General features: G+C 35.6%; 1 protein-coding gene across 3 annotated transcripts in view; it reads right to left on the bottom strand.

The window, feature by feature from the left end:
* Positions 1 to 17,123, bottom strand: part of col7a1l (collagen type VII alpha 1-like) — a 159,580-nt gene that overhangs the window by 87,048 nt on the left and 55,409 nt on the right. For all 3 annotated transcript variants that reach the window (XM_049474988.1, XM_049474989.1, XM_049474987.1), the window contains exons 18-29: positions 16,121 to 16,267; positions 14,442 to 14,561; positions 12,899 to 13,045; positions 11,282 to 11,488; positions 10,140 to 10,279; positions 9,129 to 9,252; positions 8,895 to 9,038; positions 7,343 to 7,530; positions 4,481 to 4,558; positions 2,745 to 2,762; positions 461 to 487; positions 285 to 353 (exon numbers count right to left, since the gene is read on the bottom strand). In XM_049474988.1, coding sequence (XP_049330945.1) covers positions 285 to 353; positions 461 to 487; positions 2,745 to 2,762; positions 4,481 to 4,558; positions 7,343 to 7,530; positions 8,895 to 9,038; positions 9,129 to 9,252; positions 10,140 to 10,279; positions 11,282 to 11,488; positions 12,899 to 13,045; positions 14,442 to 14,561; positions 16,121 to 16,267 — 1,409 coding nt within the window. The remainder of the gene's footprint in view (positions 1 to 284; positions 354 to 460; positions 488 to 2,744; positions 2,763 to 4,480; positions 4,559 to 7,342; positions 7,531 to 8,894; positions 9,039 to 9,128; positions 9,253 to 10,139; positions 10,280 to 11,281; positions 11,489 to 12,898; positions 13,046 to 14,441; positions 14,562 to 16,120; positions 16,268 to 17,123) is intronic.

Below are 17,123 nucleotides of genomic sequence, written 5' to 3' on the forward strand. Positions count from 1 at the left end.
ATCTGCCTCTATTTTAAACAGAGAACGAGGGATGAAGGGTGAAAAGTGTGGAGCACAAACAGAACAAACCCATACAAACATCGTCTCTGACATTAATCACCACAATAAATCCTTTAATCAACTCGAATGATTAAACACAGCGTGGGGTAAATCCACACTTAATAAGCTGGATCAACTTTGGAAAGAAAAACAATTAAATGTAACCTATAAAGAAAAGAAGACCCTGTACTCATCCTTTTTAAAGTCAGAGAGGATGAGCGCCGGATGACACATTGTATACTCACCCTCTCTCCTTTCTCCCCTTTGATCTTCAGCGTGAACGGATCGTAATCGCCAGCGCCAACCTTCGGTCTCTGTGAACCAGCATTAAACACGCATTTTTAATAGAAATTAACTATAGTGAATACACAAACTAATATATAAATTAATATAAAACACAGCATATCTCGCTGTAACGTACCAATCCACCGTGTCCGAACCCGTCCCCCTGTTAATAAGAGAGGAGTGTGTTCTCATATCACAGTTTATATCACATTAAATACTGTACACTAGTGCTGGGCGATATGAGAAAAATCATATATCACAATATGGATTTTTTTTATATCACGATAACAATATATATCATAATTTACCACATTTGAGTATTTTCTTTTTAGTTATTCTTTGAAAAATATGACAAAATTATATAATTGCTTACTTTTTTTCAACTTTATTTCAAAGTGACTAAACATAAATGAGAATTACTACCTTTTAGTGCAGCAATATATATATGAAGAGTATGATTCCAAAACGCGATAAACGCCTTTTAAAAAAAAAATAACAGAATGTTATGTGACCACTCTTGAAAAGCCAATATTCAATTTTCATCAAAACGCCACACCTGCCGTGTAATACTGCCCTGCTTTCTCTCTTTCTTTCCAAAATGCAACAAACGCCAGTCTTGATTTCCCCCAGAACGCCACATCTCCCCTCATCCAATCACAGGGCAGCATTCCACGAGCCATAGAATGTAAACATTATAACGCGCGCCCTGTTGAGCCAGCCGGTATTTCGTGTAGCCTACTTTCACTTTCGTTTTTCACTCTCAAAGTCCGCGAAAATGAGCGGTTTTGATGGTATAGAGGAGCCTATGGAAGCCCATTTCCGCCACCTGAAGAAAAAAAAAAACGTCCTCAACTAAGTCATAATTATGAGATAGTAAGTCATAATTATGAGATAGAAAAGTCATAATTATGGGATAGTAAGTCATAATTATGAGATAGTAAGTCATAATTATGAGATAGTAAGTCATAATTATGAGATAGTAAGTCATAATTATGAGATACTAAGTCATAATTATGAGATAGAAAAGTCATAATTATGAGATAGTAAGTCATAATTATGAGATAAAAAAGTCATAATTATGAGATAGTAAGTCATAACTATGAGATAGAAAAGTCATACTTATGGGATAGTAAGTCATAATTATGAGATAGTAAGTCATAATTATGAGATAGTAAGTCATAATTATGAGATAAAAAAGTCATAATTATGAGATAGTAAGTCATATTTATGAGATAAAAAGTCATCTCATAATTATGACTTTATATCTCATAATTATGACTTTCTATCTCATAATTATGACTTTCTATCCCATAATTATGACTTTTCTATCTCATAATTATGACTTAGTTGAGGACGTTTTTTTTTCTTCAGGTGGCGGAAATGAGCTTCCATAGGAGCCTGTTCGTGCAGCAGTTATTAAAAAAAGAGAAAGCCGTCAAAAGAGTCTCATGTACGTGAAAAGGTAAAGAAAATGAGGCATTCAGGAGGGGGGGAAATGCCCGCTGTCATCTGCAGTTCACACACACACACACACACACACAATACACACTATACTACACCACACTACACTACACTACAGTACAGCACATGAATGTAACGTGATTTTGGGGATTTTATAGTCTTAATGTCTTGTTCGTTAATGAAATTTTGCACTTTTTTGAAAAGAAATGTTTTGAAATTTGTGTTTTTAGGCCCAATGGTTAAACTATTATATTCAGATGTACAATTTACTGTTATTTATTATTGTATTTTTCAAATTTTCAGTAAAAAGAAATCTATTGATGCCAAAGGATATATAAGACATTTAGAAAAAAAAAATTGGCATGGATTTATTGCGTTTTGCGAAAAAACGATTTAAAAAAAAAAAAAAATCTTTAAATATTAAAATCTTGATTTGATTTTTTGTGTTATTTTAACCTTGGTATGGTATTTGATAGTTTGAAACAGAAAACGGTGGTTTTGAGCCTACCACTTTCTTGCTAAAGAAAACCCTTTTTTACTCAAATTGATAAAAATGGATTTATAGCGTTTTGGAACCAAACTCTTCATATGTATCAAATGAGGACAGGTGAGGTAGATGCAATAGCTAATTTTTTCAAAATTATACAGGTATTTAAATTGAGTTATCAAAATAAACTCAATTAACATTTTTTAAAGTGTCCGTCAAATAAGGTAAAGCAGCGTCACGTCACAAAAAAAAAAAAACACATTATGAAGCTTTTTTTGCGAAGATTACTTTATTATCACTTATATAAATCGAGTTTATGCAAAGTGACTACGCCAATATAAATATATTTGCATGAATAATTGATGAAATTACTTTAGAAACGATAGGGATATATCCCCACGATATTTATCGTCATATCGCACAGCACTACTGTACACATCATCAAAATGAATGAAAAACTACCTTTACTAACCTTTTCTCCTTTCTGACCCTGTAATGATAAGAAATAAGAAAAAAAGGCACGTTTAAATGATTGGTTCAGAATAGGGATCATTAATATACTAATATATAGCATGTAAAAGGCCACAGGCTGCAGGTTTTAATTCCATTCAAGAAGAGAAAATTATATAGAACAAATAAATATAATAAATGTTTGAAGACTGGGGCCATTAAGGAAAATAGAGAATCAGGTAGTGCTGCAACAACTAATGGATTATTAAAATAGTTGGCAAGAGCCTGTTGCTAGAGTAGTTAAACAAGATGTGTCACATTCAGTACATTTATATCTTCCTCATGTTTAGTAAACAAGCTAATATTAGCATTTGCCATCCCCCAGATTTTTTAATTCCACCTTAAAATCCACCTTAAATGTGTAAGCTTTAGTTTCAGTCAAGCTAACTTTAGCAACAAATCTATTTTTCTCTCATTCAGTGTTACTAGAGCCTACTAGATTGTTTAAACAAGACGAGCCTCATTTTTAGTAAATTTAAATCTCACTTATATCTCACGTTTACTGAGTTTTCCATTCCACCTTAAATGCGGCTTGAGTAAATGTTCGTTTTTTTCTTTATTTCTGTTTATTTTTTTCCCATTTTTCTCCCAAGGCCAATTGTTCTCTCTCAGGGCTCCGGCAGCTGATGGCAAGCTATATGACCGGGATTTGAACCAGCGATCTCCCGATCATAGTGGCAGCGCTTTAGAACTTTGGACCACACAGAGCTCCTTAACCCTTTCAAACCTGAGCTATTTGCCAGTGTTAAAACATATTATTACTACTAATAATAGTGCTGTTTTCTGTCTGCAATGCACACTAAGGAAGACTCAAATATTAAAGAGAATAAAGTGTTCTAAATTACATACAACTAGTAAAAATGATCTCTTTTAACCTCTTTGGCTCTAGTGCTTGATTTTTCTTCAGTGCAGTGGGCGGGGCTAAGCTATTGTTTCCTTGGTTTATAAACTTTTTCTTTGGCTTGTTTATAGTCCAATCTGATTAAAACAGGTCTCAATTGGTGTTATGTGCAACAAAACATAAAAAAAAAATAGAAAATACATGATGTCCAATGTAATGGACACAGGGTCTGAAAGGGTTAAACAATATGTTTATTATTCTTATTAAATTTATATCTCACTCGCATTTAAGGAACAAGTTAGCATTAGCATTTCTCTTAAGTTTTCAATTCCACCTTAAATGTTGCAGCTCAACCAGCAGTTGCGAAGCAAGCTGTAGTTTTAGTCAAGCTTACATTTGTTAATTTGTAAGAAGTTCTATTTCTTCTCTCACTCAGTGTTACTAGAGCCTGCTAGAGTAGTTAAACAAGATGTGTCTCATTTTTAGCTGATTTCAAGTTTTTTTTTCTGTCAAGTGTATATTTGCATTACACACACTGCTATGTTTTATTAAATATAGATTATAATAAAATTTATGTAACTGTTGGGTTAATTCTTCATGTAAACGTTACATGACATGTTTTTAAAAATGGTAGTAAATAAAATGCTCGAAATCAAATTTGGCTTATTTCTTCTTTTTTATTCAAATTATGAGCGATTAATCAAAAAAACAATCAACAGATTAATCATCTAACAAAGTAATTGTTAGCAGCAGCACTAAAATCAGGTGTGATTTTACACAACATCCAATAATTGTAAACCTATTACTACAATGGCAAATTAAGGATTTTTTTTCTAAGTAAAGGGTGGGACTTGTACCTTGCACTGGATTGGACAAGGACCTTCAGGTTTGGGAAGAGCCTCTGGGTCATTTGTGGGTGTGTCCAGTTGGGCAGACTATGAATAAAATATAAACACGTAGAAAAATATATACGAAAGCTGTCATTTAAGCTGATAAACTTGCATCCACAAGTATTTGTACATTATATTATACACATTTAAATATACAGTACCAGTAAAAAGTTTGGAAACACCTTCTCACTCTGTGTTTTACTTTATTTTTTTTTTTTATATTTTTCTTAAAGTAGCTTTACACTTCATTGGTAGAATTCTGAGGAACTGACATTTAAAACAAGTGAAATTTGAACTTGTTGTTAATGGTGTAAAAATGTCCATTTCTTTGCATGGACAACTCTATGCCCCTATTACTAATATTGTAAGCCTGTTGGGAGTAGGGGTGGGCGATATGGCCCTAAAATAATATCATGATATTTCATGGTATTTTCGAGATTACGATACTCTTGGCGATATTACAAAACTGAATAAAAAAATATTTTAAGAATACACTACTGCAACAAAATGAAAACCTAACTGAGATAATAAAAAAAAAAGAATTTTATCAGATTTGTAAAAGAAGTCAATGATCCAGAATGTCATGATACTAATAATACTAATAATGCACTCCAAATATCTCCATATATTCAGGATTAAAGTAAAATAAATGATACTGGACAGCTATAATCTGACTCTAGTAGATATATAATGGGAAATGAGAACAGTGTGAATTTTTCAAAACAGTAAAAAAGTAGTACCCTGCTCTGTATTTCAAAATGCTATTTAAAAAAAGTTAAAACTCATTATTATGTTTTACTACAAACCAAGTCCATTTCACACTGGATTTCTCCTTTGACATATTTGAATGGACGCCCACACTGAATATTTATGACAATATCTGTAGTTTTATGACATAATTGTAGACAATAGACAAACAAACGCATAGTTCTCACAAAACTCTTCTTTATATACATATATATATATATATATATATTTTTTTTTTTTAAATATGAGTATGAGCACATACAATATGAATATAACTGAAATATAAATTAAATAATGTTATTTAAATATAATGTTAATGTTGTTGGATACTGTACTATGTGCTTAAGCCCTGTAGTTCTTCAGAGAGGAATGTTAGAGTAGAAATATCTGTGAGACCAAAGGTGGTTCTGATTATCAGAGATGTACGTCAAACTCATACGTCAAACTCGACAGAACTCTCTCAGACTGATCCCCTATTGATTTCAGATATCTGTCAAAAGACATCAGAGCTATTCCTGTCGGACATCTCAAACCATTACCAACAACCCAAGGGCACTGACACATCCTGTGGAGGATATATATATATATAGCTCTGAAAAAATGAATCAGTTTCTCTGATTTTGTTATTTATAGGTTTATGTTTGAATAAAATAAACATTGTTGTTTTATTCTATAAACTTCTCCCAAATTCCAAATAAAAATATTTTCATTTAGAGCATTTATTTGCAGAAAATGAGAAACAGCTAAAATAACATGTTCTCCTCCTCCACCAGTCGTACACACTGCTTTTGAATAACTTTATGCCATTAGCAAAAAATCAAGCAGTTCAGTTTGGTGGTTTGATGGATTGTGATCATTCATCCTCCTCTTGATTATATTCCAGAGAATTTCAATTTGGTAAAATCAAAGAAACTCATCCTTTTTAAGTGGTTAAAAATTTGGTTTTCTGTTCATGCAGTAATTGTAAAAGACAAATAAAATGATAAATAAATAAAAAATGTAAAAAAATGCAATGCATTTCAAAAGTTGTTACTGAAATTCTAACTAAAATTCAGAGCACCGGGACTACTGAACAAAACATCTAGTATTGAATGCATTTAATGCATTTTATTAAATATAAAACCAGAACAATTATAAAAGAGTTAAATATAGATATAAAGGACAGAAGAGTTTCTGGCACTGATCACATATTGCACATTACCAAAAAGGAAAAAAAAAACCTTTGTAATATTATCAACAATCAAATCAACGATACAATATAATTTAATATCAATTAAAGGATAAATATTTATTATGGCTTCTAACCTATCTAACCAGTGTAGCTACAGTCGGGTGTGGTACCCCAAAACACAAAGAATAAATCTTAACAAACTGTCACGGGACTATTAAGGACTGGACCCAAGTGCAAAGAGGTAAGTAATATTTGTGTAAGGATTATGTAAGGATTTATGGATGTGAAGTGGTGTGAGAGGGACTGCTTTATGCTGGGCTCGAACTCCCAACCTTGACAGTGCTGGGCCAACACTCTACTCCTGCGCCACTGGCATGGACAGGCAGCTGTTGGAATAACACCCTCTTAACTGAGGAGGGAAAAAGGCGGGAAAACTAAACAAAGGAGATGCCACATGGCATTGCTCAAACAAAGGAAAGGCAAACAAACTAAAAAGGAAACTTAGGACAGACTTGCTAAAAGAAGTCTATTTCTTTTGAGCTCTTTTCTTTTTCTTTCTTTCTTTCTTTCTTTCTTATTTCTTTATTTCTTTGTTTCTTTGTTTCTTTTGTAAGTTTGTTTTCTCTTCAGATCTCTTATTTTCCTCTCTTTTTATGAGATCTTTTCTTTTCCTTTTCTTTTCTTTTTCTTTTCTTTTATTTTCTTCAGTACCCTATGTTACCGGTCACCCCTCTACAAAGGTGTGGCAAGAGTGTGCTGCTTTCCTTGGTCTTATATACCAGTGCCAGCAGGTGTGTCTCGTTTGCACTGATTACCTTCTGGCATTCTGGGGTTTTTGTGCTCGCCCCCTGCTGGCCGCTGGCAGCACTGGCCGACCCCTTACACAAACTTGTTAGAACTGAATGATTTACCTCGTCATGTTGTTGGAACTCAGTGAGCACAGCTTTACTGCAGAGGCTGCTGATAAACTCTCTCTCGATGGAGGGGAAATCACTGAAATCAGCAGCGTAGAACAAGTTCTTGTAGGGTTTAGGCGACGCAATTTTCCTTAATTCCTCCATATCAGCATTTAAAACTCCAATAGCCAAAACACTGACACCTACAATACAAACACACACATTACACAAACACACAAACACACAAACACACACACACAAACACGCACAAACACGCACACACACAAACAACACATGAAGCAACTCAAGACCTTTCTTAAACCACAACACACCAGTGATCATCAGCCTGCTATAGTAACTAATAGTGGCCACTAGTGGAAAATCATCAGCTTGCCCCCTACTGGACAATTAGTGTATACTAGTAACCTTAGTAACCTATTCATAAACATTAAATTAATTGTGTTTTTCTAATAGTGCCCCCTACTAAAAAAAACTGCAGCCTGCTATAGTTACTAATAGTGTCACCTAGTGGAAAATCATCAGACTGGCTATACTTACGAATAGTGCCCCCTAGTAAAAAATCGTCAGCCTGCTATAGAAAATAATATTGCCCCTTACTGGACAATTATTGTCCACTAGTAACCTTAGTAACCTATTCATAAAACATGAAATTCTTTGTATTTTTCTGATAGTGCCCCCTAGTGAAAAATCATAAGTCTGCTTTACGTATTAATAATACCCCTACTGAAGTATCCTAATAGTGTCCTCTAGTGGAAAATCATCAGCCTGCTATAAATACTTATAGTGACCCTTGTGAAAATGATCAACCTGCTGTAGTTACTAATAGTGACCCTAGTGAAAAATAATTAGCGGTTACAGTACAAATAGTGCCCACAACTAGGTAATCTTTAGCCTGCTGTAGTTACTAATAGCACCCCCTAGTGAGAACATAAGAACAGCCTGGTATAAATACGCATGGAGGCAATTAACTGAGAATCATCAGCCTGCTGTGAGTATTATTAGTGCCCCCTAATGGAAAATACCAATAGTGCCCCTAGTGGAAAATCTTCAGAACACTGTGAGCACTGATAGTGCCCCCTAGTGAAAAATCATCAGCCTGCAGTAAACACTAATAGTATCCCCTAGTGAAAAATCATAAGCCTGCTTTAAGTATTAATAGTGCCCCTACTGAAGCATCCTAATAGTGTCCACTAGTGGAAAATCATCAGCCTGCTACAAATACTAATAGTGCCCACTACTGGACAACTAGTGCCCCTAGTGGAGAATAGTCAGACTACTGTAAATGTGCAAATTGTATAAGCCAGGTCCATTAAAAGCTTTTACAGACATATGATTTCTATTTTATCCTCTTTATACACATGAAATATCTTAATTCTTAAATAAAATCCAATAAAACAAAATCAAATGGCCACTATCCAAATTCCAATTATAAATTATACTGAATAAGAAGACTATTTTATTAACCTATTCATGAACATGAGAGATAAAGGTAGAGGTAGATAAAGGTGCACAGAGACGCTCTTAAGAGCACAGAGAAGCTTCTGACCCAGAATATGAGCTATCCTGGAGGGCGGCTCCACATCATCCTGGGCTCTCCCATCTGTCACCAGCACCAACACGTGAGGAACAGTCTGCCTCATGCCCAGAGACTCCTGGAACAGCTCCCTCAGCACGTAGCTGATCCCTCGACCTGCACACGCAAGCAATTTCAACATCCTTAAAGCTGCATTTACAGAAAAAAGATATGTACGTGTGTAATGAGTTTTTTCCACTGTTTTACCTGTTTTAGTGTTTCCTCCTCCATAGTGAACAGATCTGAGGGCTCTCAGCACAGAGCTGCGGTCTTTATGAGTGTTCAGGTTGAATTCTATCCTGGGCTGGTCACTGTAGTGAACCACAGCTATCTAAACAAAGGGAAACACGCCAGTAACTCAACAAAGGTGTGCAGAACACACACATATATATATATATGGTTTTGTGTTTTTTGGATACAATCCGGGTTAGCACCCGAACATCCCTTTCAGACAGCTTCCTCTTAAAGCGTCCACAGTTAATCCTGTTGGATGTGGTTGGTTCTTCTTGGTGGTATGCTGACACAAAGACTTGCTGTCTTGGTCACAGATGCTCCAGCAAGACGTGCACCAACAATTTGTCCTCTTTTGAACTCTGGTATGTCTCCCATAATGTTGTGTGCATTGCAATATTTAGAGCAGAACTGTGCTCTTACCCTGCTAATTGAACCTTCACACTCTTACAGCTCTTACTAGTGCAATGTGCAATTAATGGAGATTGAACACCAGGCTGCTCCAATTTAGCCATGAAACCTCCCACACTAAAATGACAGGTGTTTCAGTTATATATACAGTCTTCAGGGCCTGTTTTAGTGATATATAGAACGAGCCGTCAACCATGCACCGTGCAGTTTAATTTAGGGAGTGTTACCTCATCTTTGCTATCATAACGGTGGGAAAAGTACAACTTGCGAGGCTCAAAACGCGCAAAAGGCATGCACTAATTCTCTTAATTAATCATGGCTGGATTTTGGGCGTAACATGAAATAAACCAATCGGCATGTCACTTGCTCTTGATTTCCTTTAAGAGCCAGGTGAGCTCTGACTTTGGAGGATTGCTATTTTAATAGCGCAGCACTTCTGCACCTTTCAGCAGAGAAAACTGAGGAAATTGACCTGCTCGTTTACAGTGTGATCGTCATTTTCAAACTATATGTTCGAAAGGTGCTGAACATTGAAAATACTGGATTTAATTTATTACTACAGTTGTATTCCCTTACCTGTGTGCCGTGAGGGCCGATTGTTGGAAAATAAGTCACAATCCTGAACAGGAAGTCCTTCAGTCTGCCAAAATTATTGGTGCCAATGCTCCAGGACTCATCCACCAGAAAAACAATATCAGCTTTCATCCTGCCACACACTGAGACACATACATATATATTTCACAGTTTAATAACTCATATTTCAGGCCTACCATCTAACTTAGAAACATGCTAAATGTCCTGAGTTTTGTTTCATACTATGACCGGTTTTCCTCAAATGAGTTTTCCAACAGTTGCTTGAAGTAAATCTAGGCAAATATGTGAGCTGTATATGTATATGTATATCTGTTTGACATGTTACTTAATACACCAGTGACGACTTTCTTCTTTAGGACTAATATTTGTGCAATAGCTCTGATTGATTTTTCATCTTCTTTTAGCATCACAATTGCTTGTTTTTCACTCATATCTCTCTGGATTTCATGCTGGTTATTCCTTTAATTTTAAATGCAGAGTCTGCACAGATAAAACCCAAATCTGAAACTAGCATTCAGACATTCAGTGCTATTTATTTTTTGAATAATCAATGTATCAGGACACATCTGACATTGACATGTTCCAATACTTTTGCTCAAAAGAAAATTGGGTGGGTTCAGATAAAAAATACAAATGTACAAAAATACAGATGTAAATACCTGAATAAAAAGCTGAAAAAAAAGCTGAAATGTTGATCTTTTGTCTTATATTCATCTATTAATGTCAAATCCCAAATGTTTTTAGTCTACAGCAGAAATAAAGGGATTGGTTTCACTGTTCCAATTCATTTGGAGGTCCTGTATTTTAATGTTTTAACAGTCATTTTGATTTATTTTACAACAAAACTAGTTTAATTTCCATCAAATTACAGTATCTGATCTCAGCTCTGTTTGTTCTGATTGCTGATGAGACAAACTGAAGCTACTAAAAACAAAAACTCTATTCTAATAGTCACAACTAACAACTAGCACACATAAAAATACAAAAAATTGTTATTTGAAATAAAAAAACACAATTTGCTGTGATCATTTCTGATACAGTAAAAATAGGTCTGTTCATTATTTTTTATAGCTTGTCAAAAGAGAAGGAACACATATATCATCAGTCTCTTTGTGTAAACAGACCTGGTCCAGGTGGAGGAGTCTCAGGTGCAGTGGTCTGGTCATTAACGGTGGTGGTGAGCATGGTTAAAGCTTGTGCTGTTTTAGTGATGGCAGTATCAGGTTTTCCAGCAGGTCTCAGAGTAGTAGTGATCTTCTTAGCTGTTCCTCCGCGAGCTGAAACAGGGGCTGGTGTGGCAGTGTGGACAGGAATGAGACGAGATGCTCCCACTGTAACAAAATCATACACAATAAAAATTTTACTGATTAATCTGCACACTATTCTGTGATTAACTGCGATTAATCGTAATCGTTCTTCTTAAAACGCTTTAAGTTTTTATAGTAGATATTTAAAGGTATAAAAAAATGAATGTAAGAAATGTAAAATACAATTATATTTATATTAGTGGTGTTAATTAAAATACTAGTATATACTTCTATGTTTGAGGCGACATAAATACAAAGTGTGACACTGGAATAAAAAATTGCATGATGAATTGGATAGAAGACACTTGTTTTACTTTATTATAAACATCTCAGCATTTCTGAATTAGAACTTAAATAGCTATAAAGAGTAAAAAAGAGCGTTTCCACACCTGTAGTTGTGAAAGTTTCTATGATCCGAATCAGTTGATGAGCTTGTTTATTTGGAGCTTCAGTTTCTCCTTCTGTTTTGTTTGGTTTCACACAGGTATAAACCTAAATGCACCAAAATGCGCACCAATAAACCACGCGAGCACATCGTCTCCTCTGATTGGACAGAGCTGTCTGGTGCGGGAGCATAAAAGTCAATATAGCGAAATATAGCATTTTCAATAGAACGTGCAGCGCAGATGTGAGCAGTGAACGCTGCACATACTGCACGCTCAGTGTGTAAACAGCATGGAGCAGCAGAGACAGCGTTTATTCATAGCAGGATATTATCTGGCTCACTGTGCCTTTACAGCAGTTTAGCTCAATTAAAAAGAAGTATATTTGATAGCTGGTTTGGATCAAGACCAGATCACATTCTCACCACAAGCGAAACACTTGTCACACCTGCAGCTGAAAGCGCTACTATATCTCCCACACTCAGCTCAGTGTGTGATCTCCAGTCTCCGGACTACATTTCCCAGGATGCACCACACACTGACATCACACCCAATCCCGATCACATGACACAGCACATGACACTTCCAGGAAGCAAATCACCTGAATTCTAATCAGCTGTGTTTGACATTATTGAAGAGGCTCAGTTCTACCTATCCTTTGCTGAGTATTGATGGTCTATCCTCCTACAACACATTTTCTTGCCTGTATATTTCATCCCTCGTTTTTTTTACCCTGCTTTTTATTTTTCCAACCTTGATTTTTGCCTGCTCTCTGATACTGCCCTGCCTGTGTATGCCCTGTGGACTGTTTCCCGTTTCTGGTATATTATATCTTTGCCACTGCTGTTAACTGGTATCGACCTTGTTTTGTTCGACCATCCCTCTGTCTTATACCTTTGTAAATAAAGTATATTTTGATTTACGTCAGCATGTGAGTGTCATGAGTTCATGTGGTGTAATTGGGATAAAAGAATAATAAGTCGTTACTGAATCCAAATTAATCACTAAACACCTCCGTAGTTCCTGTGCTATGTTGATAAGCTATTCTCACCTATTCTTTTGGTGATGGTGGTGATGGGGCCCTCCACCTCTCCATACAGGGGCCGGATGGTGAAGATGTAGGTTCTGCCGTACTGCAGATCTCTGATCTTATATGATGTGAAACCAGGACCAAGAACATCAGTGGTGCTCTCAACCTCTGCAGGAATCAAAAAACCATGAGATAAAAACACATGATGAAGATGATTACTTTAGGAGATAAGAGTGAGGTCACACATGAACACACATGAACATGAAAATGGTGTAATAAAAATTTAATGAATTAATTCCAGTTCAATATAGAAACAAATAATATTTACAGAGACAGACAGACAGACAGATAGATTGCATACAGACGGACATACAGGTAGACAGATAAATATGTCAATCAATATAGAAATAAATAACATACAGACAGACAGACAGACAGACAGACAGATAGATAGACAGACAGACAGACAGACAGACAGACAGATAGACTGCATACAGACGGACAGACAGGAAGACAGATAGATATATCAATCAATATAGAAATAAATAACATTTAGACAGACAGACAGACAGACAGACAGACAGATAGACAGACAGACAGACAGGTAAACAGACACATACATCAATCAATATAGAAATAAATTACATTTAGATAGACAGACAGACAAGTAGACAGATACATATATATCAGACAGACAGACAGACAGACAGGCAGACAGACAGATAGACAGACAGACAGACAGACAGATAGATTGCATACAGACGGTAGACAGATAGATATATCAATCAATATAGAAATAAATAACATTTAGACAGACAGACAGACAGATAGACAGATAGATAGATAGACAGACAGACAGACAGACAGACAGATAGACAGAGAGACAGACAGATAGAATGCATACAGACGGACAGACAGGTAGACAGATAGATATATCAATCAATATAGAAATAAATAACATTTAGACAGACAGATAGATAGATAGATAGATAGATAGATATATAGATAGATAGATAGATAGACAGGTAAACAGACACATACATCAATCAATATAGAAATAAATTACATTTAGATAGACAGACAGACAAGTAGACAGATACATATATATATATCAGACAGACAGACCGACAGACAGACAGACTATTAATTGATTATTACCAGGACAACTCTTTACAGAGTTTATAAATGTTAAACTTCAGGACTGTGTTTCTCTGCAGGGTTTAGTGGTATAAACCGGCATATTGCTAATTTGGTTGGCTTGTTGTTAATTGTGTCCCATTCACACCCTGCTGCTACTTTGGTGTACAGAAATGATAGTGCCCGAGCCAACATAAGTGCAGTGGTGTAACAGGGACGACACGTTTATTCTGCTCAGGCTGTATTTCTGGACCCATTTTGGTCTAAAAATGCACTTCACACCCCATAATATAAACAGGCTACTTTACCCTTGAAGCAAATACAACTGAAATTGTTATTGAAGAGTAAAGTGACTTATTTCCATTCTAAATTTCTATCAGAAACACAGAGAGTGATTAGTACATGCTTTGATTCTTGTATGTCAGACCTGATATGTGTCTCCAGGTGAGGAGGTACGCTGAAGCTCCTGTAACACTGGTCCAGCTGAGTGTAGTGCTGTTATCAGTTGTGTTCAGAGCAATGAAACCATTCACTTTAGGCAGATCCACTGTAACATTAAAAACACAGAAAACAAGCAGTTAAACAGATAAACACAATTATATATAAAATTATATATAAACTATATTATATAAATTTGTATTGCCCTATTAATGTGTTTAAGAGCATCAGTAGTAAAGTTGTGAAGCTTTAGAGAGTTGGTATACAGGGAATAGTGAATTTTTGAGTAATGTTCTCCAGATTATGAGAAGCAACAACTACACAACTAAATAAAAAAATTGGTACCACTTTAAAATAAGGCTCACTTATAAAGGAGTTTATTAATGGCTATTAACAAGGTTGTAAAACCATTAATAAGCAGTTACAACACATCAATAGAAAGGTCAACAGGCAACACTGGTCTGGATGCTTTTCAGTCAACATTAACATATCTAATAAAATACTATAATATAATTAAACTAATGCAATTTGTTAGTATACACCACATTAGGATTACGGAATACATTTTAATCTGGGTTAGTGTCAGTCTGTATTATTTTGTTTCTAAACTGAAAGCAGAAGCATGTCTAAGTGAAGAAGAATATAGATAAAATTTTGTGTTTATTGGTAGCAGTGTGCTGGAACGACCATCCCTGCTAAGCCTGCTAATACATTCATTGTAAAAACTGGGGTGTCGGGTCGCATTTTCTGGGAGTTCTTCTTCTCTCTACATCACGCTTATTTTCTTTACGTACTTACGTCACACGTACAGCCTCTAAAAGAGGATCCGGCTCAGTTTTACTGAACGCGAGCGGCTGGTGGAGCATTGGAGACTTCAGAAGAGGAAACTCAGAGCTCAGTAGCTCATTCACTCATAGTATAAAAACATAGAAACGAAGGAGTAAAGATTCTGACTGAGCTCTCTCTCTCTCTCTCTCTCTCTTTCCCTGACTAAATACCTGGAAACCTGGAATCGGATTCATCCACTCTGAAAGGAGACCGCATCACACCCACCCAGTTTAAAATGATTCTTCCGCACGCTCTGTGCAATTACCCATTCTCACCAGAGAGGCGCTAAATCCTCCAAATCCCAAAACATACAGACATCAGCTTTAATAAAGTTGTTAACATATATGTTAATGTTGACTGATGGAAAAAAAACAAAGATTAACAGTATAAACAGATGTGGAATCACTATTTGACCAATGAATGACCAATGTTACCCTTTCTACTTATTGTTGCAGCTGCTTATTAGTGGTTTTAAAGTATTTACAATGTAACTAATAATCATTTATAGACTCATTTATAAACCATTTTTAACCCCTTATATAGGAGCCTTATTTTAAAGTGGTTCCAAAAAATGACTTTAAGAAATGAAGGCCAATTAATCAAAAAGTTTTCAAGAACTTTTAAAGTAAAAAACATTATGATGAAACTGGCACTAATCAGGACTGCCACAGGAAAGGAGACATGCTTCTTTATAGAGTATTTTGGTTTGTTTAACACTTTTAAGTTACTACATGACTCATCATGTGTTCCTTTATAATCTGGATCACTTCAGAAGAGAAGACAGAGTACGTCCCAACTTTTGATCATTTGTGAGTGTGTGCTTAAATGGAATGGACTTACAAGTTCTTGCTGTCACTGTAACAGAACTTCCCTCTCGTTCTCCCACCACTGATGTGACCTGGATCTTATAGGCAGTGCTGGCCGGCAGTCCGGTGATGGTGTAAGATGTGCTGGATGAAGCAACCATTTCATTCTGCTCCTCTCCACCTTCATAAATCAGAGATAACAGTGAGCAATCGCTACAACAAGAGATTATTACAGTGTAAAATGCTTTTTCTTGGTTTGCTTTTTTTAATTTCTCCTAGTTATTTGAGATTAGTAGGACATAACTTACAGCTCTGGAAAAAAACAAGAGACCAATTAAGTTTCTTTGGTTTAAAAAAAATAAAAAACAGTGGAAATATAATTTAAGAGGAAGACAGATGATCACAAGCCATCAAACCAAGTTGAACGGCTTGAATTTTTGCACCAGGAGTAAAGCAGCATAAAGTTATCCAAAAGCAGTGTGTAAGACTGGTGGAGGAGAACATGATGCTAAGATACATGAAGCCATGTTTCAGTCTAGACTGGCTGTGCTTAGAGATGTTTTCTTATTCTAAGTCATTTGATCTCAAAATAAGCACAAAACCACCAGTCAAGTTACTGTGATTTTTGTGTACAAATTTAAGCAAAAATACAGAATTTTTGCTTGATTTAAGTCTTCCTTCACTCATTTTGAGACTTTGAGACTTATTTTAGAAAAAAATCTTACTAAGAAAAATTTGCTCATCCCATTGGCTGAGTTTTTTTTGCTTAATTTAGCATTTACCTCTTAATTTACATACATGTGTTGACTCGTTTCTGCCAATGGATTTTTTTCCAGTGCAGCTTGATTCAAGACACGTCAGTGTGTCTTTGCTATCGTAACGGCGGGAAAAGTACAACTTGCTCAGCTCGAAACATGCAAAAGGCATGTACTAATAATCTTAATTAATCATGGGTTTGTTTGGGTGTGACGTGAAATAAATCAGTGTGTCACTTGTCATTCCCTTTAATGTCACTTTGGCAGATTGCTATTTTAACA

This window comes from Astyanax mexicanus, chromosome 2 (genome assembly GCF_023375975.1).
Source record: "Astyanax mexicanus isolate ESR-SI-001 chromosome 2, AstMex3_surface, whole genome shotgun sequence".
Taxonomy (NCBI): Eukaryota; Metazoa; Chordata; class Actinopteri; order Characiformes; family Acestrorhamphidae; genus Astyanax; species Astyanax mexicanus.